Source organism: Suncus etruscus, chromosome 1, assembly GCF_024139225.1.
Source record: "Suncus etruscus isolate mSunEtr1 chromosome 1, mSunEtr1.pri.cur, whole genome shotgun sequence".
NCBI classification, from domain to species: domain Eukaryota; kingdom Metazoa; phylum Chordata; class Mammalia; order Eulipotyphla; family Soricidae; genus Suncus; species Suncus etruscus.
In genome coordinates this window covers 175,193,886-175,220,258 of record NC_064848.1, presented here as the reverse complement: position 1 = coordinate 175,220,258, position 26,373 = coordinate 175,193,886, and the positions used below count along the sequence as shown (strand labels likewise).

The 26,373-nt window shown below is 46.5% G+C and overlaps 1 protein-coding gene across 1 annotated transcript in view; it reads right to left on the bottom strand.

Annotated features, from left to right (window-relative positions):
• RNF43 (ring finger protein 43) overlaps positions 1 to 26,373 on the bottom strand; it is a 73,342-nt gene that overhangs the window by 2,839 nt on the left and 44,130 nt on the right. Inside the window, exons 2-8 of the mRNA XM_049772776.1 lie at positions 17,486 to 17,608; positions 7,239 to 7,313; positions 6,998 to 7,129; positions 6,292 to 6,396; positions 3,761 to 3,922; positions 3,159 to 3,261; positions 934 to 2,298 (exon numbers count right to left, since the gene is read on the bottom strand). Coding sequence (XP_049628733.1) covers positions 934 to 2,298; positions 3,159 to 3,261; positions 3,761 to 3,922; positions 6,292 to 6,396; positions 6,998 to 7,129; positions 7,239 to 7,313; positions 17,486 to 17,608 — 2,065 coding nt within the window. The remainder of the gene's footprint in view (positions 1 to 933; positions 2,299 to 3,158; positions 3,262 to 3,760; positions 3,923 to 6,291; positions 6,397 to 6,997; positions 7,130 to 7,238; positions 7,314 to 17,485; positions 17,609 to 26,373) is intronic.

Here is a 26,373-nt window from a genome sequence, read left to right as displayed (position 1 = left end):
TATTTTATCCACTTAACTGTGTGTGGATAATTTCTTGCTTTGGCATTTGCTTCCAGACCTATGTTTCTCAAATGCCCTGGGATTGGGACATGAGGCTTCTGCTACAATCACCAACATAGCCTTTCTATATGAATGAATTGTGGTTGTCAATAATTATTCCACCATGCTCTCTTCTCAAGGGCAAGAATCACTTCTTGGCTTTCTGTGTAATGTTATGCTAATATGGAATGTATACTTGGATATACATAAACTAATTTTTTTTTAAATTTGGGCTACACCCAGTAGTGCTGAGTTGGGTGGGGGACTATTTCTGGCTCAGTGCATGAGGTCACTTCGTGATGCTCAGATGTCTAGAGACTGAATCTTATATATACTGGTGCTTCTTCATGCAAAACATGTGTTCCAGCCCTTTGTACCATCTCCCTGTCTCAATCATTAAAGCACTGAAACATTATCCTCATTTGAGCTTCTATTCTCAACCACTCTAAATGCTTTCTGATGTTTTAACCAGATAAGGAACTCCCTCTGTCCAAGAATAGAAGGATTAACCCCACAGAACCAGACACTCAGGCTATCATCCCAGGCTCTGCCTAGTGTTCTAGACTTTGTCAGCTCTGTGGGGGTCCTTCTCAGCTTCCAACACCCCCTTGTTGGCTGACTACACCCATCTACAACATGCAGTTTATTTTCTTTTTGTTTTTGTTTTGTTTGGGGGCCACACCTGGTGGCACTCAGGGGTTACTCCTGGCTCTGCACTCAAAAATCACTCCTGAAAGGCTTGGGAGACCATAGGGGATGTACTACACCGAGGATCGAACCTGGGTCCATCCCGGGCTGGCTGTGTGCAAGGCCAATGCTCTACTACTGTGCTATAACTGTGGCCCCCAACAATTTTCAATTTAATCCTGCCCACCCTCCCCCCATAAGACTCACCAGGCTGGGCTGGCAGCACCGAGCAGTGTGGGTAAGGGCATGGCTTGCCCTCAGGAGCACCATAGCTCCACTCAGAAGGCCCCTCCCCAGACTGGTGTGGGCCCAGATGATGGCGTGGAGTTAGACACAGCCACACTGGGTGTGAACTTGAGTAACAGGATCCTGGGGGCTCAGGTAGCAGTCTCCCATCTAGGCCTGAAGGTCCAAAAATCAATGGGTGGGCCTCTGGGGACCAAGAGTATGTCAGGCCTTGGCCACAATGTGGGAAAATCTGGCAAGGCGAGTGTGCAGTCAGGTCCTGTGGGGGGCGAGGAGTTAGGGTAGGCTCTGAGGGTGAGGAACCCCCTCGCCGTTTCCGATGTGGGTGTCGGACGGGGGCACTGGGTTTCTGCAAGTGCAAGAGGCTGCCAGGACGGGGGCTGGCGGGGTCCATGGGGGCAGGGACAGGCTCCATAAGGGCCCTGGGCCTCGATGAGCTGTGCAGCTGCCCTGCAGTGGTTGCTGGGGTGAGTTTGGCAGTTTGCTGGGCAGCAGGTGGCTCTGGCTGGGGCTGTGTCCGAGAAGCAGCAGACCTGGACTGGGGGACCCCAGCATCTGGGCCAGGTTTCCTGCCATGCCACTGGAAACGCTTTTTGTAGTGGTGGTGCCTGTGGCGGTGGTAGTGGACATGGCTGGAAACCTGGGGTTCCCCTGTGGGTACCACTGAGTCCAAGGAACGGGGCCGAGCAGTCACACAAGAATGAGTCTCCTCTGCTACCGAAGGGGGTTCCTCTTCGGGGCTGCAGTAAACCAACGGGTCAAAGTCACTGCTGAGGGAGCTGCGGAAGGTGGAGCTGCTGCCGTGGATACCCTGCAGGCTGACATCCGTACAATTGACCACTGAGTCACTTGAGGAGCCGTGGCAGGGCCCAGAGCTGGAGTCACTGGCAGGTCCATCTGCCAAGTAGCCACTGCGCTCTGTGCAGTAGCTTTCTCCTGAGCCACTGCTGTCGTGAGGCCTGGCCCGGTGCACAGGCACTGGGCAGGGGGCAGAGTGCTGGGAGGGGCACCCGAAGCGGTTCAGTCCCCAGTCCAGTGTGTAGGCATGTGGCACCACTTCCAGATGCTGCTGCTCACCACTGGTAGCCCGCAGATGTGGAGCTCTAGGGAGCCGGTGATGCCGAGGGGCCGTGCCTGGCTCCTGTGAAGGAAGGAAGGGCCTGGGTCTTGGGGGCCGAGTCACAGTACTCCGGGAAGGGCCTAGCAGGTAGGCAGCAGGGAGGTGATAGTGGGCATGGCCAGGATGCTGGCGAATGAGGTGAAGTCTCCGGCCTGGTTCCTGGTAAGAGCGGGAGGGACCCAGGGACTGGGAAAACGAATCTCCCTCTGGAAGAAAAAAGTAGAGGATAGGTATTAAATTCCAAAGGCCCACAGAGGATGCTGGCAGGGCCCCTGGAGAGCTACTATCTGAGGTTCTTGCTCCAGTCAGGGCAGATCCTTGTAAGTCCTACTCAAGGCCCCTCATGGCTCTTCCCCTCAGCCATTTTGGGTCGCTTAACCCATATTTAGGAGGTAAACACTTTCAAGATGGCTTGCTTTAGTCTTTGAGGAAAGTCCTAAGTTAATTGTTTGGTTTGGATTTGGGGGACAAACCCAATGGTCCTCAGGACTGACTCCTGACTCTACACTCAAAAAAAAAAAATCAGGCTCAGGGGACCCTGTAGGGTGTTAAGGATCAAACCAGGGTCAGCCACAGCTTGCCCAACCTGCTGTACTATCACTATCCAGCCCAGAAAAGCCCTGGTTTTATTAAAATTTGTTAGAATTTTCTACAACACCAGAAAATTAGAATTAAAAATATTTAAAACACCCAGATTTAGAATCAATATAGTCAAAAAATACAACTCTGTGGGCTGGAGAGATAGCACATGGTAAGGTGTTTGCTTTGCAAGCAGCTGACCCAATATAAATCCAGGTTCGATCACTACTGGTATCCCAGATGGTCCCCCAAGCCTGCCAGAGTGATTTCTGAGTGCAGAGCCAGGAGTAACCCCTGAGCACCACCAGGTGTGGCCCCAAACCTAAATTATGATGATAATGATGTTCTTCTTCCTTAGAGGAAGCCCTCAGGGGAGTTAATCAGACAATGCTGCTATTTCCTCAGCTTCAAGGCAAAATCCTTTCTGAGAGGGAAGCTACATGCTACCCATTCCCTTCATAAAAGGAAGTCCCGGCCCACCTCCTACCTACGATGTTGAACATGCAGAGCGGGCAAGTTCGGTTCTGCTGCAGCCAGGGGTCTACACAGGCTCGATGGAACTCGTGGAGGCAGGAAATGACTCGAAGCTCCTGGAGAAAGCAAGGGTAACAATAGCTACAAGACAAGCCAGGAACCAGGCCACCCCGACTCTCTGACCTCCCTATTTGGCTTTCTCCTACTTTCCAAAGTCCTTTATAGAAAAAAAAGGTTTAACTCCAGGAATGATCGGGTAGACCTGGCTTTTGCCACTTGGCACTATGATCTTGGGTGAACCTCTTAACAGTTTTCTGCTATAAGATAAAGATCTCACCTACTCCTACTCCTTACTGGCATCAAGTTAAAAATCAGATAACACATCTAAAATACCAACTGCAGAGCCCAGCACACAAAACCCGCAAACAGTAATTCTCCTGCCCTGGAAGAGCACGCAGATAACTAACCTCAGGCCTGCCTCACCCCTGCTTGTGCAGGAGATCCACTGGGTTGAGATGTGGTTGGAACTCCCACACCAAACCTTCCCCCCTTCCCACACCTCCCTCTGCCACCCTCTGGTCTTTGTCCCAGCCTGCCCATAGTACTCTGCCTTACCTGGCCCTCAGAGAACTCCTCCAGACAGATGGCACACACAGGGGCGGAGCTGCAACTGCTGCCCGAGTCTGCCCACTCTGCCCGGGTCCTCCTGCAGCTGGCGTGGTACCTCCTGGTGGCCAGCTGGCTGATGGCCCAGGCTGTTCGTTGCTGAAGGGGATCCTGAGAAGAGAGATGGGGTTCACATGGAACAGTGCTCCTCTTCCCTCACTCTTGGACCCCCAGTTTCATTCTCAGTCACCTGTCCTGGGAGTTCGACTTCTCAAGGTTCATACCTGCTCTGCCCAGCAGACTGAGTTCTAGATTCCTCCCCAGCTCTCACTGGGAGGTATTTCTTCCCTTGACAACCCATAAAAGAGTTTGATGTCATTTCTTTGGTTTTGGGCATTAGAAGGTTCTTGGGGGCTACTCCTAGCTTGGTGCTTAAGGGACCCTATAGTGCTGGTGATGTAACCTGAGGCTTCTGCAGGGAAAGCATGCACAACTTAACCCTTTGTGCCATATCCCAGGCACAACGAATCTCTCGTTGTTAGTTTGATTTTTATTTTGAGAACACACTCAGACCTGCTCAAGTGTTACTTAGAACACAGTGCTCTGTGCTCAGGAATTACTTCTGGCAGTGTTCAGGGGACCATATAAGATGCTAAGGACTGAACCCTAGTTGGTTGCAGGAAAGCAAGCTCTCTACCCACTGTACTATTTCTCCAGCCCCATTAACCAATCCCAACCACACACCCATTTTCCCATGTCTTCCCCATTTCCCCTCTCCCCAAAAGACAATTCCATTCTTTGCCCTTTTGTGTGGTGCTGGGAATCAAATCCATGGCCTCATACATGAAGCATGCACTTCACTATATCTCTAGTCCAATTCTATTAGCCATAAGTTAACTGTAGGCTCTGCCTTCAAAATGTAAAGAATCTAACTAGCTTCCCCTGCTATCATTGCTGTCTTCCTAATCCAAACTCTCATCACTGGGGATGGAGCATGAGTCCAGCAAGTAGAGCATTTGCCTTGCATGTGGCTGACCTAGGTTCCATCCCCTGAGTACAACCAGGAGTAATCTCTGAGCACAGAGCCAAGAGCAAGCCTGAGCACTGCTGGGGTATGAGGAGCCCCCCCCAAAAAAAGCCATCTGTCATTACTGACACCTAGCTTCATTTTTGTACTAGCCTCTGCGAGAGGGGTTCTCTCTCTCTCTCTCTCTCTCTCTCTCTCTCTCTCTCTCTCTCTCTCTCTCTCTCTCTCTTTCTCTCTCTTCCTCTCTTTCTCTCTCTTTCTCTCTCTCTTTCTTTCTCTCTCTCTTGGTTTTTGGGTCATATCCAGTAGTGCTCAGGGGTTACTCCTGGCTTTGTGCTCAGAAATCGCTCCTGGCAGGCTCAGGGGATCATATGTGATGCTGGGGATCAAACCGAGGTTCATGCTGGGTCATCCAGGTGCAAGGCAAATGCCCTACCACTGTGTTATCACTCCAGTCCCCAAGTTGGGTTCTCTGTTCCCTGCCTTGCACTCTTATAATCTGATGTCATGGCAGTAGCAAGAATGCTAATATTAAAACATATCTCACATTGCGGTACTGTAATAACTTAAAATCCTCAAGGACTGCTATTTCACCCAGAGTAAAACACAAAGTACCAACAATGGCCTGAGCCTATTGACTCTGGCCTGACACTCCAGACTTGGGCTCATTCTATTCCAGCTGAGTCGCCTTCTTGCTGTCCCTTGAACTGGCCAGGCATGCTTCTGCCACAAGCTCTCTATCCTTCCCTTTCTCTCCACCTTGGCTGCTTTCTCTCCTATAAGTGTGCATGTTACCTTTTTACTCATCAGGTGTCTTTCCTGAAATGCCATCTTCTGAGTGAGACCCACTCTGGCACCTGTGTTTCAAAAGTTAACCCTGGGCTGTAGAGATAGTACAGCAGATGGGGCACTTGCCTTGCATGCAGCCTATTAGGGTTCAATCTCCAGCATCCTATGTGGTCCCCTGAACCCATCAGGAGTAATTCCCGAGTGCAGTCTATTAGGAGTGATTCCTTAAAGAGTATCAAGATAATCTCTGTGCATCACTGGATGTGACCTCAAAGCCAAGAAGTAAATTAAATTTAAAAAAAGTAAAAGCTAACCCTTGGGACTAAAGTGATAGTACAGTGAGTAGGGCATTTGCCTTGCATGTAGCCAATCTGTTTGATGGCACCCCATGTGGTCCCCTGAGCACTGCTGATTGTAGGCTCTTCCTTACCAAAAATAAATAAATAAAACCCTGACTTCTTCTTCTTTATGCCTTGTATCCACCCTCTGGATTTTATTTTTGATCTCTTTTCACCAGATTGAAAGCTCCCTGAGGAAGGTCTACTCCTTTTCTTCTTTGTGCTATATTCAATACCTGACAGTGCTGGGAACTAACAGTTCACTCTGCTGAATGAAAGAATGAATAAGCCAGCTTCCAAAAGAAGCTGCAGGAAATCAGTACATACACATGCAAACACACACACACACACACACACACACACACACACACACACATCCTGCTCACCGGTCTGCTGTGGCGGGGCCGGCACCGGATGCGCAGCACTGAAGCCAAGACAACCACGAAGATGGTGCCCACCACTGTCAGGAGGATCCACACATCATAATCAGGCTAAAAAAAGGCAGAAGTGGAAAGGGTTATTCCTAGTCTCATGTGGGAGAAGATACCACAGCTCAGAGGTCCCTATCTCTGAGTCTTCCAGAGCAATAAAAGTAGGAGGGAGAAACCTGCAGGCAGGGTAAGGGGGATCTCTGTGACCACATGAGACCCACCTCACCTCACCTCTTCTTCTTTAGAAGAAAGGGAATTGTGATGTCCACTGTGAGAGGGACTCATGTAAACCCCCAACCTTAGGTAATTAGAGAGATTTTGTCTGTAAGGTGGGAGCTACCTAATGAGCAGAGCAGAGCCAGGTAGGATGGTTGTCAGGAGGAGCAGTGCTAAATTCTGGCTCTAATGCCATGTCAGGAAAGCAAAGAACTGAGAGCAACCCTGGAACTCCACTGTCCCACCTACTCACTGCACAGTGGAGGCCCCGGGGCGGGGGGCGGGGGGGGGGGGAGAACACAGCCCACAGCACACTGCTAGGGAAAAACATTGGATAAGGGGGGTTCTGAGGTCTTTCAGATCCAGAAATCAAGGCAGTTGTGGCAAACAGACTGCAGGGACTCAAATAGGTGTTGGAATGGAGTAGGGAATGCTGTGTGCTTACCCATTTCTGGGGCTCCTTTAGTTCAATCCTCACATGGGCCTTCCGGTTCTTGTATACAAATTCCATCAACTTCTCAGCATCTTTTCCCCAGATCAGCACCACTGGCCAGGTCAATCCTAGGGGCTGCTGCAGCTGCAGGAGGGCAAGGTCCAGGGGGCGGCTGTGTCCTGAACCTTCTTCCCCGGTTAGGTGATTGCCCTCCATCACATCCCTCCTCTAGCACCCCAATATCCCTAGGTACCTGCTCAGCAGCAGCTCGGTCCTCAGTGATGTCAAAGAGGACGGCACTGGCACCTCGTTCCCCTGCCATCCGGGCCTGTAAAGACACAGCAAAGATGGGGCTGGGGCAGAGGATGACAGATCACATGCAGAGAGACTCAGCCCTTTCTAGCACTTCACACGTTGCCACCCAGGCAGGCTGAGTGGGGCACAAATCTCAGTCAGGTCCCTTTGCTTTCAAAGGACCACACTTAGTCCATTCTTCGTAACAGAATGAACTTTAAGAAAGGGTTTACCCCATGGGTCCAAGGATGACCAGATAAAGAAACTGGGGTACACATATACAATGGAATACTACTTTGCTATAAGAAAAAATGAAGTCATGCAATTTGCTGCTACATGGGTGGACTTGGAGAGTATCATGCTGAGGGAAGTTAGAAGGGGAGAGACATTCATGGATGATCTCTTATATGAGGAATTATACATAGGAGGGGAATAACAAATGCCCAAAGGTGACAGAAACTGAGAATTTAACTTCAGTAGGAAGCCTGGAGGGATTGAATGGAGGAAATAAGATGTGGGGGACAGTAAGGCAAAGGTGGGAGGGAAGTGGACACTTTGGTCGAGGCTGTGGTGCTGGGAAGTTTTTATGTATGAAACCCAACCATTAACAGTATTGTGAACCAGATGCCTATGTAACTTAGAAAAGAAAGCATTTACTAAATACAGGGTGATAGATTAGGCTCTAGGACTAAAAATAAATAAAGCCCCTTCTTGCAAGTTCCCCCAGTTTACCTTCACTACAACAGAGAGAACAGAGGTTGTTCATATAGCGTGTATATATGTATATATGGAGGTTCAGTCCCTGGTACCACATGATACCCAAGCCCTGTTAGAAATTACTATAAGGGCCTGGAGAGATAGCACAGCGGCGTTTGCCTTGCAAGCAGCCTATCCAGGACCAAAGGTGGTTGGTTCGAATCCCAGTGTCTCATATGGTCCCCCGTGCCTGCCAGGAGCTATTTCTGAGCAGACAGCCAGGAGTAACCCCTGAGCACCGCCGGGTTGGCCCAAACCCCCCCCCCCAAAAAAGAAAAGAAATTACTATAAGCACCTAGAGTTGTGTCCCCCCAAAAAACACACAAAAGAAGAGAACAGAAAAGTGGAGTAACTAACAGTAGCCACCCTACCCTGTCCACTGAATGCAGGCAGGGTAACAGATAGCCAGAACAAGGAGAAATGGAGAGTTCCAGGCAAAAAGGCAAAACATAATGCATCCAGGTACCCAAATTCAAACCGCATACCACATAGCTCTAGTGGCGCCCAGTACAGAGGCACTGAAATAGCCTGACTTCTCCATCCCTGGTTTTGAACCTACCCAGTTGGTTCTTGGGACCCTTGAGCTTTCTTGGGAGACCTTCTTTGTACTGGTCTTATAAGCTCCCAAGGAAAAAAAACAACTGAGCTTCCTAGGGTCCAGATTTGGCTGACAAGAAGAACCTGCAGGGACTTCTTGAGCTCAGGCAAAGTTCCAAGGGTAGTTAGGACATGGCTCCATCTAACACAAGTGCCCATGGCAGAGAATCCCAAACTGAGTCCACCCTGTGGGGCTAACTCCTGGTTACAATCTAGTTTGTCAGATCTCCCCAGGTCAATTCAAGGGCTGAAGTGAGTCAGGAATCAGGGATTGGGATAGACCCTTAGTTCCCTTCTGAGGGTGAGGGTTACACTAGTGACTGGGCATCAGGCCTGACGGCTTATTCCTGCAGACTTGTGCAGACCTCAGCAGAACCAGCCAGCGAGCACAGCCCAGTAATCCAGGACTCTGTGTGAGGGTGAGATAAAGTGCTGAAGGCCAAATACAAGCACAAGAGCAAAAGTCTGACCTCCCACCTTGCGGCTGGGCTCCCAGCCCAGTAGTGGCTAAGGCTCAGGGAGTCCTGGCAGCTTGGCTGGGTCCCATGTCTAGGCAGCTCAACTACTGCAGGCACTGAAGGAGTTAATCCTCTCTCTGCAGTGGGCAGGAAGAGGAGTCAGAGTTGGGCTTACTCACACTCCCAGTGCTTTGATCTCTGCTTCCCTTCCCGGGGAGAGCCTGTTGGGGCAGGTCTCCTGCCAGGCAGGCCAGGGAGCGGCTCTGTGCACCCGCTCCCAGCTCTGCTCCTCACTCCGCAGGTGGTAGCAGGGGGGAGGGGGTAGAGGAGGTGGCTCTGAACCCAAGGCCTGAAGGCAGGGGAGCCTGAAGAGGATGCCAGAGAGGCTCAAGTGAGGCCCCAGTTTGGTCTGGAAGGTAACTTCCCTCTTTCCTCCCTTGCTCCATCTTTCCTTCCTCAGGCTGTGGGCTGAGACTACTCTGCATCTAGGCTGGTCCTGGCCCTAGCCTGGCTTTCGCTGGAAACTCCCAGGGCTCAGGAATGGAATGCTGATGAAAGAGAAAGGTCCCAGCCCTCTCACTCCCAGGGTCACTGAGGAGTTCTAAGCCTAAAGCAGTCCTCTTCTGTCTTCAAAGCCCTTCAGGGCAGGGTGGGAGCACCCCAGAGGAAAAGGAGAGGTGCTACTTACTTCACAGTACAGGCATTAGGGAGAGGCAGGTCACCAAAGCAATTATGACCCTGGGACCCTCAGCTCAGCTACTGGACCTGCTGTCTCCCAGCCCAGAGCAGACCATGGACCCACCCAGTTGGCCTAGATGGGTGAGGGGAAGCACAGACTTCCTTCTGGGAGATTTTCTTACTACCCCACCCTTGTCTCTTTGAAGGATTGGGGTAGGAATAGTGGAAAAGTAATTACCTTGCCGTTCAAACACTCCAGCCCATTACAGCCCATAATTACAAAGTTGTAAAAGTGATCAAAGAGCCTGGAGAGTTGGCCAACAGGGAAACAAAAAGGACTTTCAGGCAATAGGTGCCTATGTCCAGAGTTCTAGGAAATCAAAATGCAAGATTTGGAGCCCAATGAGGACCCACTAGAGGGATCCATGCCTCCCTCCAGCCCACTTGACTCCAGGAACCAGGGAACAAAAAAAGCCCTATTTGGACAAAATATTAGATTACATGCCACAAACTGGTCCTTTCCTCATTCAGCCATTCATGCTGCTCTAAGGAGAGCCAAATGAAACCATGTGGTTCAAGTAGGTTGGCCTGGTAGACACTGCACTAAGGGTCTTTCTTAGGGTAACGGGGGTCAGAGCAGTGCTACATATAAATACCAGGCATGTAGTCACTCCTGCCCCAAACCCCCAAACATGCCCTAAAAGGAGAAAATAATTTATAGAACCCAAACTGAGAATCCCAATCACATTCTGAAGGGATTCCACTTGTAAGAAAGCAACAAGCTCCATGGCTTGTCCAGGAGACTTGTTCAAAGCTGTGAAAACAACTGGAAGGATTGGAGAGCAGAGAGTGGGGACAGTTTGGGAATCACAGATGAATGCCCTCCATAGGGGACATATGTCCCCCACAAGACAGGACTTCTGGTCCTGATAAATAATAAATATCCAACTGAAACTGAGACTGGGACATTAGAACCTAGAGCTGGAATGTGAGCTGATGCTTCATTAACTACATTTCTTTGCCTCTTAATTCCAAGATGTGGGAAACAGAGGAGACATTGGGAGTCAACTGCAAGCATCACTTAGATATTGGACAGGAGAAATAGGAGAAACTACATGATAGAAACGGGCTCAGTCAGCTACCTATCCTTCGCCCTTCACTTTGGCCTATCACTGTCTCCATTCCTCCAATAATGCTAAAATTCCTTAAGTTACAAAAAGAAAAGGCCAGCCTTCTGCAGAGGAAGTCAGAAGGAGACTGGGCAAATGCTTATACAGGCACGCCAGGCAGGGCTTTCTGAAGCTCTCTGTGACAGCTGCAGGGAGTCAGCCAGCATCCCAGGGTAGCCATAGCTGGTAAGACACCTTGCAGCCTCCAGCAACTGGATTCATTGCAGAAAGAGCAGCCAGTGAGGGGTGAGCAGCGAATCCTGCTTCCCACGGGCTGCACTCAGTCAGCTGCTGCACGCTTTGGACCTTTGATTTTCCTTTCCAACCCACAGGAGCAGTCTTTGTCTATCTCCTGTTCATCAAAGATTGACAGAGCACCTACTGTGCCCAGGGCACCAAGCCAGGCCATCCGGAATGGCTCATAATTGAACTGCAGAGACAAGACATATGCAGACGATCATAATAATGCTGATAACTACATTCCTGAGTAAAAATGAATGAATGAGTTGGTAGTTTTCAAATCTTATTTCATTACAGAAAGTCCTTCCCCTCCAGAACAACACACACACACACACACACACACACACACACACACATTTTCAGTAACACCAACAAAGGTAAGCTTGAGCTTGAGAATGGGGAGTGAAAGGCCGGAGAGATAGCACAGTGATAGGGCATTGATAGGACATTTGCCTTGCATGCAGCAGAACCAGAACAGATGATGGTTCAAAATTCTGGCATCCTGTATGGTCCCCCTAGCCTGCCAGGAGTAATTTCTGAGTGCAGAGCCAGGAGTAATCCCTGAGTGCAGCTGGGTGTGACTCAAAAACAATAAAAAAAATCAAACAAGCAAACAAAAAAGAAAATGGAGAGAGATGAGAATAAGAAGATAAGAAAGACCCTTGGCTTTCCCCTTTCCCCTTGGAACCTCCATGAAACCTATAAGGAAAACATGGATAGAGACATGAAGGAAGTGTCAGGAACATGTGTTTCTGCTCCTGGTGAGCTAGCTGCTCTGAACAGTTCAAGAAACACTCAACAGAGGAGATGGAGTTGGAGGGAAGGAGGAAGTAGGTCTAGAACCTTTATTAAGATCAATTCTACACAGACTGTCTAGATTTATATCCAGACTCTGCTACCTACTATTAGTTGTGAGATCATGGGCAAGTCACTAAGTGCTTTGTGCCTCAGTTTTCCTTCCTCTAAATTGATAATAATAATATGTCTTATTTCATAGGGGCTGCCCTGAGGACTATATGAGTTTACCCATGTAAAGTCATATACAAGCGCCTGGTACAGAGGAGAGGAAATGTTCCTTCCATATCAGTTATTACATCATCTATTACTCCGTGTTGATGATTTCATTTATTTACAGCTCTGTAACACAGTTATCAGTTCCACCTCTGAGATGAGAAACCAGGCCTAAGAGAAAATGAGTAACTTGCCCAGGATCTGTAGGCTGATAAGCAATGGCGGCATGATCTCCACTCTAGCTCCTGAGTGCCTAATGATCAGGAAGTGGTTTCCATGGTACAAGGTAGGAAGTTGGTACCTATCTGCTTGCCTCCTAACCAGCTCATCCACCAGCCAGAAATCCACAGCCATTCATCCAGCCTTGAGGTGATCAAGGGCCTGGCTTGTCACAAGATGGTTATAGGTTTGTGAGTAAAGAAACTGAAACTCACTTAGATGATTGAATAGAGGGCGTATGATAGTGGTAACAACAAAGGAAGAGGACATTGGAAGAATTACAGCAATGGCTTCTGGGACAGTCAAAAAATGATAAGAGGGGCTGAAGACAAGGTGCTTGCCTTGTATGTGGCTGACCTAGATTCAATCTCTGGCATCTTATATGGTCCCTCGAACACAGCCGGGAGTGATTCTTGAGTGCAGAGCCAGGGGTAAGCTTTGAGCACCACCAGATGTGGCCCCATAATGAAACAAAACAAATAAAAAGTAAAAGAATAGCCAGAGGTACAGCAGGTAGGATGTGTACCTTGCATGCAGCCAACCCAAATTTGATCCCTAGTAACACATAAGTTTCCACAAATCCCACCAAGAGTGATGTCTGAGTGCAGTGCCAGGTATAATCCCTGAGCACTGCCAGGTAAAAATAAAAAAAAATAAAAACAAAAATTATAAGAATGGGGCCAAAGGGCAGGAGAGATAGAAGAGGGCTAAATACTTACCTTGCATATCATGGCATTGATTCCCATATGATTTCCATGCATTGCAGGGTATAGCCCCTAGGCCCCAAAACAAAACAAATTGGGGCTAGAAAAATAGCTTGGCAGGTTAAGTATGTACTTCACAAATGGGAAGTACCATTGGGAACAAACCCAAGCCAGGAGTTTGAGTGAAGCCTACAATGCTAGGTCTAGCACACACAAAAAAGAGTGCAATAAGAATGAAAGACAAAACTGACTTTGTTAACTAACTATAAATGCATGGATGCCAGGTCTAATGCAACAACATAATTGCAATCATTTATTGAATGATTATTATGTGCTTCCTTAGGTACTCCCATTAAATGCTCATAACTCCCATATGATTAAAGTTCCATCATTATTCCGCTTTACAGGTAAGGAAACAGAGGCTTAGTGAGGTGAGTTAACATGAGGAGCTAAGGGGGAGCCAGGCTTCAGATCAGGCTGCTTAGCTCAATAGCCCCATCTCTGTTCATGGTGGTGGTACAACCAGCTCATGCAGAGCAGAGCTGGCAATGAACCTCAGACTTTCTTCTTCTTGTCCCAAGACCCACTTTCCCTAGAGTATCCATGGACCCATTGAAAAAAATATGTCAGACTAAGTACACATATAAATTCTTTTTCTCTGCTATAATTTGAATTAATACATCAATAGAATTATTTTTCTTATTTGTTTTTGGGCCACACCCAGTGGTGCTTGGGATTACTCCTGGCTCTGCACTCCTGGCAGGTTTGGGGGACCATATGGGATGCCAGGGATCAAACCCTGGTTAGCTGCATACAAGGCAAGCACCCTACCCTCTGTACTATCTCTCTGACCCAATGTCAGTAGAATTCTAATCAAAAGCAAAAATAAGCATTGTAGTTAATTCCCTAGGACTTATGAAATATTGACTCTATGACTCCAAGTTCCCACTTCCCAGCTTCCCAAGAGTCAGCAATCTGGAATAGGAGGCCCTTGGTCAGGCTAGGAAGTAAGGACACATAAAGCTTTGAATCTGAGCACTTGGAGAACCTCAGGTTAGAGCAGTTCCCTGCAATGACCAGGAGGAACCTGAGGAGTGAGAATGAGAGAGCTGGTCCATAATGAGCACAGAGCTGAGGAAGAGAAGGTCATTGGCAGAAGGCCAGGTTTATTTGTGTTAATTTGAATTTGGCCACTATTTGGCATTTGACATACTTTATCTTCACCCTCACCGTGATCACTAAGGTAGGAAATAAAAGCCCCAGTTTACTGTCATGAAAACAAAGACCCCCCCCAAAGGGTTAGTGTAATGTAGCATTGCCCATGTGTTCCCTGCTCCCCTATGACTGTAGACACCTCTTCTCTTTCCTAGAGGGAAATAGATCTCCAGGGCTAGGGGGACAGAGTCCTAGGACACCCCTTCTGGGTATCAAATGGTCACAAGGCCATGAATTGCTGCTTCAGAACAGTGATATTTTCTATTCCTGCACCCCACAACTCTGTCTGGCTCTCCTCACACACATACGTACACTTCTCTCCTTACACTCTTCCTAATGTAGAGTCCTCCTTTACCAAAGGAATAAATGAATGACAGCACCTATGTTTGGTTGAACAAAAGAAATATTCAGAAGCAGGTGACTCTGCTAAACAAAATCTGCTGCTCTCAAGGCCCCTCACTGTCTACAGTAATATCTTTACTCCTTAGATGTATCCTGCCCCTCACACATACATACCAACCACCTCCCCATTGCAGCAGTAGCAACAGGCAGGAGAATATCTTCACCTTTCATGGGCCACATCTCAAACGCCACAGGTCTCTGTGCTGCCTCTCACCAAGAGAAGCAGGTAAGAAGCCAGGCTGGAGAGTGTGTGTGTGTGTGTGTGTGTGTGTGTGTGTGTGTGTGTGTGTGTGTGTGTGTGTGTGTGTGTTGTATGGAGCAGTAGTACAGTCTGTCTTGAGTATTTGTCTTGCATGCAGCCAACTTGAATTTGATCCCTAGCACTTTATATGCCCTTCCCCTGAGTCCCTCTAGGAGTGATCCCTGAGTGCAGAGTCAGGAGTAAGGCCTGACCACTGCTCGGTGAAGGTCCCCCAAAATTAAAAAAAATAAATATACACATCACAAAGAACAAAAACAATCAGTGCTGGTGGGGATGTGGGGAGAAAGGAACTCTCATTCACTGCTGGTGAGAATGCCATCTAATCCAGCTCTTACGGAAAACAATATGGAGATTCTTTAAAAATCTGGAAATTGAGCTCTCATATGATCCAGCTATACCACTCCTAGGGGTACACCCTAGGAATACAAAAACAGAATACAAAAATCCCTTCTTCACCCCTATATTCATTGCAACACTATTTATAATAGCCAGACTCTGGAAGCAACCAAGATGCCCTTCAACAGATGAATGGCTAAAGAAACTGTGGTACGGGGCCGGAGAGATAGCATGGAGGTAAGGTGTTTGCCTTTCATGCAGGAGGTCATCGGTTCGAATCCCGGCGTCCCATATGGTCCCCCGTGCCTGCCAGGAGCAATTTCTGACCTGGAGCCAGGAATAACCCCTGAGCACTGCCGGGTGTGACCCAAAAACCACACACACACACACACACACACACACACACACACACACACACACACACAAGATTCCTGCAGTGCAGCCATGGCTGTTTCTGGCTGTCCGGGTGTGACCCAAAAACCACACACACACACACACACACACACACACACAAAAAAAAAAAAAAAAAAGAAACTGTGGTACATATACACAATGGAATATTATGCAGCTTCAGGAGAGATAAAGTCATGAAATTTTCCTATACATGGATGCACATGGAATCTATTATGCTGAGTAAAATAAGCCAGAGGGAGGGAGAGAGACACAGAATAGTCTCACTGAACTATGGGTTTTAAGAAAAATAAGACATTATTGAAATTATTCCCAGAGATGAGGGCTGGAAGGACCAGCTCACGACATGAAGCTCACCACAAAGAGTGGTGGTGAGTACAGTTAGAGAAATGACTACACTGAGAACTATCATAACAAAGCAATGAGTGAAGAAAGTAGAAAGCCTGTCTCTAATACAGGCGGAGAGAGGTGGATGGGGGCCTTGGTAATGGGAATGTGGCACTGGGTGAAGGTGGGTGTTCTATTTATGACTGAAACCCAACTACAATCATGTTTGTAATCATGGTGTTTAAATATATTATATAAAAATAAAAATAAAATAATAAATAAATAAATAAATAAATTTACAAAAGAAGCAGTCTGCCTCCCTGAAGCTCTGTGGCCCTATTTCCTGAGCCCTTGGGAGGATCAGAAAATCCTTCAGGGCTCTGTACCTGAGTAGCAAGCAAGTGCAGGTTCCGTCCTCCAGTTCCCATTACACCACACACACACACACACACACACACACACACACACACACACACACACACACACACACACACACCACATTTTGGCTAATGGAACCAGAAGAAGCTCTTTAAATACATTTGGTCCCTTAAGCACCGCCTGAAGTAGTTCCTGAGTACAAAGCCAAGAGTTACCCCTGAGCTTTGCCAGGTGTGGCCCCCAAACAAACAAAAACATTTGATTTTCCCACCAGGATGGGGAGCAACAGAGCAGAGAGATTAAGAGTCCAGGCTTGAGAACTGGACAGGCCTTGGTTTAAATCTCAGCCCCACCCCTTCCTAGCTGGGTCACTCTGGCAAGTTTTCTGATCCTCACTTGTTTCACATGTCAAGCAAAAACAATAAGGTCTGGTTTTCTCTCCTATTGTGAAAAGCAAAGGAGATAATATAAAGAATCTGTCTCATGATCCGCCAAGTTCACCGGAGCACTCATGAGAAGAGCGATTCAGGGCAAAGTCTCTAGTGCCCAGGTTTGCACAGGGCCTGCAAGGCAGCAGGCCAGAGGGACCAGACAAAGTGGCCCACAACTGCTGTCAGCTCTGCAGAAATGGGGGCGAGGGGTCCACAAGTTTGCAATCTCAGAGTAAGAATGTGAGGTTGTTGGGGGGGGAGGGGAATGACTTCCATTCCTGCTCTGGTATAAACATTGTAAAAAAGTGTCTCTTCACATCAGTGAAAATGTTTCTGAAAGACAGTAACTCCCTTAGCTCTTTGCTCTGATGCTGGTCAGGGGAGAGTTTAGGAACCCCTAGATGGAAAGGAAGACGACAGAGTAGAGTAGAAGATAACCATAATTGACCATCAGTGGGGTAAAGTTAGAGAAGCCTGCCTTTTCACTTGTCTGGAGCCCACACAGGGCCAGGAGCACCTGAGAGAGCCAGCAGCCCATGCTTCGGAGACAAGTGCACAAACAGCACAGAGCAAGCTGCACCCAAGAGTATGTGGGCCCTCACAGTCATCTACCTTGCTGGCCAGTGAAAGGCAGGGGCGAGGGGCTCGCTGAGGGCTCTCCAGCTTCACGATACTGATGAATCCCGGCTCCAGATTGTCGTCATCACTGGCATTGCACAGGTACAAAGGGTGGGACTGCAGAAAGAGAAAGACTTGTATTAGGTAGGCCAACTCCAAGGTTGATGCAGAAGTGAGCTGTGAGTGTGAAGCCCTGATAGGCTTCACTGTCTGTCTGACCATCTATCCGACCATGGCTCATTTAATTTCTTCATTACAATAGCATTGAATAGCCCCATGGCACAAAGCATTATATAAGGCTCCTAGGAGTCCACAATGATGAAAATCATCATCTATGAGGGCTCCGAATGACCCTCACTCAGATGATAAATGACAAGTGCACAGACACATTGTCCTATGTATGACATGATGCAGATTCATTCCAGATTCATTCAAGGGCATGTGGGAGGCCACAATAAAGGCCAAAACAATCCCAACATATGCTTGCCCAACAGGAGACTTCACTGATGCTACCTGAGGGGCTAAGGACATATGTGCTCCCCCAATGGATCAACAACAAAAAATGGATCCATGCCTTATCCAGGAAACTATCTCTGCTGGAGAGGAGGCACTGCAGGCTCAGAAGAGAGGTGGACCGTGCACAGCATGGCAGGAAATAAGACTGAAATGGCCAGCAAGAGCCAGGCCCACAGTAATGGAGCTTTTGATTGGTAAGAAGGTGACAATAGAGGATAGTCTACAACAAGCTGGCAGTTAAGCTGCTGCAATAGACCCAAACAACAGGACCATCCTGCAGACAGGATACACAGCAGCCACACCTCAGCCAGCTCCCCTACCCTACCACCCAGCTTCCTCCCTAGGACTCCAAGATGTCTATCAATGAGTCAATGAACTCTGAAGACAGTTTGGAGAAGAGGGTCTTTAGAGAATAATTTGCACCTCTAACCACCACTCAGACCTAAAAAGCCCCTACTGAGGTATAAGGGAAACAAATCAGAATCCAGCAAGACTTTTCAGGTCCTGAGAGAGCTATAGGCTCCAGAAGAGCTGGGGTGGGGGAGATGAAACATTAGTAAATACCTCTGACTGGCCAGGGTTTTTCATGTTACCAGACCATGAACTCTTTCTCACTTAAAAGAAGAGAAAGAATGGGCCAGGGAGATAGCATGGAGGTCGGGCATTTGCCTTGCATGCAGAAGGATGGTGGTTTGAATCCCAGCATCCCATATGGTCCCCTGAGCCTGCCAGGAGCAATTTCTGAGCTTGAAGCCAGGAGTAACCCCTGAGCGCTGCTAGGTGTGACCCAAAAACCAAAAAAAAAAAGAAGAAGAAGAAGAGGAGGAGGAGGAGGAGGAAGAGGAGAAGAGGAGGAGGAGGAGGAGAAGAAGAAGAAGAAGAAGAAGAAGAAGAAGAAGAAGAAGAAGAAGAAGAAGAAAAGAAGAAGAAGAAGAAGAAGAAGAAGAAGAAGAAGAAGAAGAAGAAGAAGAAGAAGAAGAAGAAGGAAGAGGAGGAAGAAGAAGAAGAAGAAGAAGAAGAAGAAGAAGAAAGAAGAAGAAGAAGAAAGAAGAAAGAAGAAGAGGAGGAGGAGGAAGAAGAGGAGGAGGAAGAGGAGAAGAGGAGGAGGAGGAAGAGGAGGAGAAGAAGAAGAAGAAGAAGAAAAGAAGAAGAAAAGAAGAAGAAGAAAAGGAAGAAGAAGAAGAAGAAGAAGAAGAAGAAGAAGAAGAAGAAGAAGAAGAAGAAGAAGAAGAAGAAGAAGAAAAAGAAGAAGAAGAAGGAGAAGCTTTGAGACCCATAGAAGTTAAGATTAGAACTCATCTCTTTCTAACTTCATCTCTGGAGTCAGGAAACCGAAGAGACGCAGTCACCTTCATGGTCTACACTAATGATTATTACTTAGGTTTATTGGGTAATATTGTGGTCCAGTAATTATTATAAGTACTTTTGTTTATAAATTATTTTCATGCTCAGAGCAAACCTATGAAAATCTGTTTCCATTTTTAAATTTTATTTATTTATTTTTGGTTTGGGGGCTACAGTTGGCAGTATTCATAAGGCTGCTCCTGGCTCTGTGCTCAGGAGAAACATATGGGTGCCAGGTATTGAGCCCATGTTGGCCACATGCAAGACAAATGCCCTACCTGCTATACTATGACTCTAGCCCATGCTGTTTCCATTATAAAGATGAGGAAAGTGAGGCCCTACGAGATTAGTAACATGGCCAGGATTATACAATGAGATTAGGGGAGAAAATGGAAATAGGATAAGGTTAAAAAAAAATCAGAACAGTTGCTGTTTGACTTTGAAAGTATGATACCTTCCCCCAAATCATGACAAAGCAAACCTACCTTCCTAATTATATGTTTCTAAGGCAAAAGGAACTCAAGACAAATCCCTGTAATATGGTTGAGACCTCCAGGATTCTTACCTAGGCCCTTTCTCTTTTCACTCCCTCTGTATAACTGCAGCCAATTCTGCAACACCATGGTGCAAACCTCTCTTGAGCTTCATAACTATATATTTTATTGTTTTATATATATATATATATATATATATATATATATATATATACACATATATACCCAATAGGTAATGTTCAGACATTTTATCCAGAAGATCCTTGAGTGAGACACACAATATATTCAACACTGAGCTCATCTCTTTAGTTCTTAAAACTGCTTATCAAGTGCTCCCTATTTTAGGGATTGGAATTACCCAAGCCAGAGAGTGTCCTTCTATCTACTCATCTCTTTCACTCCCTACGCCCCTTCTACCTACCCTTCATCTACCACCTCCACCACAACATGAAATAGTCAGCAAGCCTAACAATTCTGCCAACCATTCTCTCACTTTTTCTCTTTCTGCAGGTCCAATCTGACTGCACTAATCCAGGCCTTTATCACTTTACTGAAATAATCTCTTTAGTAGGGCTACCTCAGCCTTTTAAATTCTTTCTCTATTCTGAAGCCAAAGTGATTCTAAAATGCTGATGTTGGCATGCCACTCTTTCTTCACATTAAGCTCTTACGTGGATCCCCATAGCTCTTGGAATAAAGTATACATTCTGTTTTTGGAGGGGGCCACACCCGTTTGATGTTCAGGGGTTACACCTGGCTAAGTGCTCAGAAATTGCCCCTGGCTTGGGGGGACCATATGGGACGCCGGGGGACCGAACCGTGGTCTTTCCTTGGCTAGCGCTTGCAAGGCAGACACCTTACCTGTAGCGTCACCTCACCAGCCCCTACATTCTTTTTAAAGACATTTAGTTTGAGGGCCATACTCAGCAATGCTTGGGGAACTTGACTATTGTTTCCTTCCCTTTCCCTACTGAAGTCCATACTCAGAAATAAAACTTGTGATACTTGCTGCTCTGCCAGGATTGATTAGAAGTTTCTCCTCTCAATCTGCTTAATATACTGCATTACCTGGGCTGGAGTAATGAGTCAGCAGGTAGGGTACTTGCCTTGCATATGGCAATGATCCAGGTTCCACCCCCAGCACCTCATATGGTCCCCACCAAAAGTGATCCCTGAGCACAGACCCAGGAGTAAATCCTCAGTGCTGCCAGTTATAGCTCCCAAAACAAAAATAAACAAAATAATTGCTGCATTTCTTATTAGTAATTGTCTGCTTATTCTCTTCTTCCCCAAACTATGAATAATGCCCCCCCTCCCTGGCCTCAGTCCTTTCAGTGCTTGGGACATAGTAGGTGCAGCTAGACTGTACCTGCTACATACTTCTTAACAAAATATTGAAGGTCATGGGCCAGCAGTAAAGCCTTTGCCTGGCATATATAAGATCTTTGAATACGATCTCCAGAACTACACACACACACACACACACACACACACACACACACACACACACACACACACACACACACACCTATAGATATACAAGATCTCCAACTATCAACTATGGAGGTTTCACTCTAAAGACAATACATGTGCATCAATGTCCTGGCAAAGGTGGCTTTGAGAAGAATAGCGGAGACGATGAGGAAATACTGTGGTATTTTGCTTAAACACTTCAATCACCAGGTAACATGTTGAGGCACTGAGGTTTTGTTTCGCTGTTGAAAAAATAACAATAATAGAGCTACTTCTATTTTGTTTTGTGTCTTATTCCTCTTTCCATTCCAAGAAGGTAGCCCACATCCCATTGCCATGCCCTAGAGGCAAAAGAAAAATACCATTGGAAAGATTAAGTTCACTTAGGAAGTATACAGGTCCTGAGGGCAGAAAAGAGCCCACTGAGGAGCTATGGGTGTGGAGCTCCTGGATTCTGAGGCTTCGAGTGGAGGAAATACGTTGGGTGATGGGAATTTGCAGCTCCAGAAAGGCTGGATCCTGGTGAAGACCGTGAAGGCAAGCCTATGTGGATTTTAAGGGAATGTTTGTACTTGCAGTGGATATATTTGTGGTGACCAGCATAAAGAAATCTTTCATGGGTCTCCTTTAGGACTGCAGTTTGCAGAAACCCTAGGAGCGTTGTGCTGTTCTATGTGATGGAACTATTACAAAAACTATTCCTACTACCCATAGGGATAGGGCCATGAAGTCAGATTCAGGTTGAATAAAAGAAAATAAGGTCTCATGATAATATCTCTTTTTTTATGATAATATTTCTTGAACCATTATATTGATGGCATGACAATCATACCACCCTTTTATATGGTTTCACTCTTACAGTGAGAATTTTTCAAGTCTTTCTTATTAAAAACAAAAACGGACAAAATGGGGGCTGAAGCGATAGCACAGAGGGTAGGGCCTTGCATGCAACCACCTGGGTTCAATCCCCAGCATCTCAGATGGTCCCCTGAGCACTGCCAGGAATGATTTCTGAGTGCAGAGCCAGGAGTAACACCTGAGCACCACTAGGTGTGGCCCCAAACAAATCACACACACACACACACACACACACACACACATACCAAGGACTAAGAATGTGGCCGATTTAATTCAGCATATTCTTTGTGCTGGACTTGGTCCCAGCACTATGAGGCCCCCAAGTACCACCAGGTATGGACCCCAGTGCCTTTCTTCTTGCTCAGCACCATAACATGTGTTCCTCATAACATTAAACAAAAACCAAAAACCAGGGGCAGAAGAGATAGCCCAGCTGACTGTACACAGGCTTTGTATTCAGGAGCTGTGAGTCTGATCCCCAATACCATATGGTCCCTTAAGAAATACTGGAAGAAGTCACCCCAACCACCACTTGAACTCCAAATCAAAATACATACATTTCATTCAACCAGATGCTATTGATTGCCCACAAGGCAATGTTAGTCTTGAGTAAACTCAAGGGTTGCCCGACACCACCACCCCCTTCATGGTGAACTTTTAGTGGCAAAGAGTGCCTCTACAGGCAAACTTTTAGTGGGTTTATCTCTCAGAGAAAACCCAGCCGATGCTCAGTCTCCTTGGAATGTAAACCAAAGGTGTAAACATGTTCTCTCTGTAGGAACCCAATCCTTTCAGTGACACTACAAAAGGGTTGAAAGAAATGGGCTTTCAAGAACTGGGGATAGCTTGAGAGGGCTTGCAGAGGGGTGGAAGGTGTTTCCAGAAAGGCCAGTGAAGGATGCTCCTTCCAGCCCAGATACTGTCTTGAAGAGGCAAGAAAGAGGAGCTGATAATGAACTATTCTAGATCACACCACCTGAGAACTGAGTTTTGCACACAGACTTTACATCCACATAGACATGCACTGCCCTTCAGGAGTGTGTGTTGTATTTAATGTGCCTGATACTGTTTCTCTGCCCTCACTGACTTTCTGTTCCCCTCCTCTCCCAAACAGGCACAATGTTCAAATTAAGACTCCCTCATTTACCTGTGTGATTCTGGACAAATTCCTTAGCCTTTCTGAGTCTCATATTATCATCTTCAGAAGGAAAAAAACAAAATGCCTCTAGAGTAAGCATGAAGACAAGAGATAAAAGGATTAAGTGCAAACGCAAAGTCCAACATCAGTAAGTGCTCATTAAATGGTAGGTGTTTTTTATCACTGCATTTCCAAAAATAAAATTCCTCCTTATTTTGGCAGGGGGGAAAAAAAGCCTTTTCTGACTGCCTCTTCCTTGGCAATCTCCAATGTTAAATGATGTGTCCCATGCAGCGGGACACCTTATTATCCACGGTCACTTCCCTCCTGTGCTCAGCTCCCCAAACCCCACTGAACAAGCTCTTCCAGTTCTCAGCCTGCCTTCTTCCCATGAAGGAAGCCATGTGATCTCATTACCTCCTCACAAAGGGCATTCCAGGGCTCAACTGAGCTCCGAATTTAATGCTGGTCTTACTTTTATCCATGGCATCTCCTCTTGGGGTGTGTGCTCTTGCAAGCAATTCTTTAATGTCTCCTATTTCCCGGCCACCCTCCGAACCCTCATCTCTGCTGCAATAATCTCTTCTCTGGTTCCACATACGGACCTTCACCCAGACCTTGGAGGTAACTTTACTGCCTGCTACAATTTTGCCTTTGTAATCAGGGACATTGGCCGGACATCAAAGGCAGCCTTCGCCCTGCTTCCTCTTTTCAGATTTTATAATCAGTCTCTCCTGTGCAACATCTATTACCTGAACTTAGAACTATCTTAACTTTTATCTTGAGCCGCAGGACACACCAGCATCATAAAGTCAAGCTCCTGTAGCTAGGGGGTTGGGAAAAAACAAATTGGGAGTTGATACTTCCGGCTGCCAGCACTGGAACAGTATCTGAGGTCCAGTTCGGTCACCTGGGCCTTTATTTAAAAAAAAAAAAAGTCATGCTTATGCCCACAGGCTACCTCTAATGGTGACTGTTTAGGTTGGGATTTAGAAACCATTAGACCTCATTCTCATCCTCCTTTCAGCTGGTCTCTTTGGGATGGCTGTTTCCTAAAGAATTAAGTTGGGAGATTGGGGATTGTCTGGAAATTTCCTTCATCTACTTTGTTTAAATATTTAAAAATAAGAAACATACATATATACATACATACATATTCTTGCTTAATTGTGTAATTTCTTTAGTTATAAATAAAATTAATTGGGTCAAGCTAGAGAAGCATAACACTGGGGCACCAATTCGGAGGGACAAGCAGAGAGAGAAAAGATGAGAGGGGTGTCTGGTTTTTCTTTTTTTCTGTTTTGTTTTTGTTTTTGGATCAGACCCGATGGTGCTCAGGGGTTATCCCTGGCTCTGCACTCAGAAATCACTCCTGGCAGGCTCAGGGTACCAAATGGGATGCCAGGATTTGAAACACTATTTGTCCTGGGTCTGCTGCTTGCAAGGCAAATGCCTTACCACTGTGCTATCTCTCCAGCCCCCAGAGATACTTACTTCATCTAGAAAACCATCCTGGAGGAATAAGGATGCTAGTGTGCAAGACGGTTGATAGGAGAAGAATTAAAATGATGTGCCAACTTCTAACCGGAAACAGAGTGACAAAGTCCAAGGGGAAACATTGAGCTCATTAAAGGTTCAGTCTGGAACTTTGCATATTGTCAGCTTTTATATTAGTGAAAAGAATAAATGAAACTCCATTTGAATCAGTAGTCATACAGTTTCCAAGAAATGTAAATTGCTGACAGCTGAATCTGGTTCATACCTATAAGGGACTTTTAAAATTTGCTTTCACCAATGAGGAATGTGAGACTCAAGTTACATGCTACCCATGGTTACAGAACTAGGAAAAAGAATTTGACGTCTCCTAAACTCTGTCCCAGTACCTGTCTTTGGCCCACTGCCTCTGGTAGCCATGCTGGGAGGTATCCCATGTGGTACACAATCTCAGCAGAATACTCTAATGCAAGGATGGAAGCCTTTAGGAAAAAAATGGTGATTTCTAGAATTTCCGGCCTTGAATTATTTTTGTTAGCAGGACAGGTTGAATATCTGCTCTCTTTCTCTCTGGACTTGAGCTCCTTGGTTCACAGCCTCACTTCCTTCCTCTCCCTTGGGGCTTTTCTCATCTCTTCTCACCACAACAAAGACAGCCAGGCCCAGACATTGCTGGAAAATGCTTTCCAGTGAACAGTCTACCTTTGTTTAGGATAAGAAAGGTATGTCCTAACACTAGAGGTCACAGCTCTGACCCAAAGTGTGACCTATTCAACTAGGCTGTCTTCTTTGCTGTCTCATTACTTTAAAGGCTTCATTCTTTTGTATTAAAATCCACCATACTTTGTTTTAGACTATGTCTGAGTTCCATGATGTAACGATCATTCTTCCCTATATAATCCCTCAAGATGGGTTTTATCCTGATCCCCTATATAGTTTTTTATTTATTTATATTTTGGGGGCCATACCTGGTGGTACTTAGGGGTTATATGAGGTTCTGCACTCAGGAATTACTAATGGTGGCCTCAGAGGACCAAATGGGAGGCTGGTGATGGAACCCAGGTCAGTCACCTGCAAGGCAAATGCCTTATCCAGTGTACTATTTCTCCAGCCTCTCTACCTGGTATCTTTGCCATGTGCATTATCACAGGGTCAAAAGCAAGTAGAGGAAAGGGAAAATAAAATGTTAACTCTTTCAGTTATTTTAACTGGGGGAATGGGAGACACTCAACCGTGCTCAGGGGTGACTCTTGGCTCTGCACTCTCAGGAATTATTTCTGTCAGCATTCAGGGGACCATATGTGATGCCAAGGATTGAAGCCAGGTCAACTGCATGCAGAGCCACCATCGTACATGCAGTAACATCTCTCTAGGACTCTTTCAGCTATTTTTAAATAAATACATACCAGAAAATATTATTTGACTATAACCAGAAGGGAGAAAATTCTTAGCCATCTATATCCATTATATTCCCATTTGACTCAATGCAGAAAGACCTCTAGTTACAGAGGCAGTAGGAATCTACTTGTGAAATTAGTAGGAAAGGAGAGGAGGCCCATCAATGA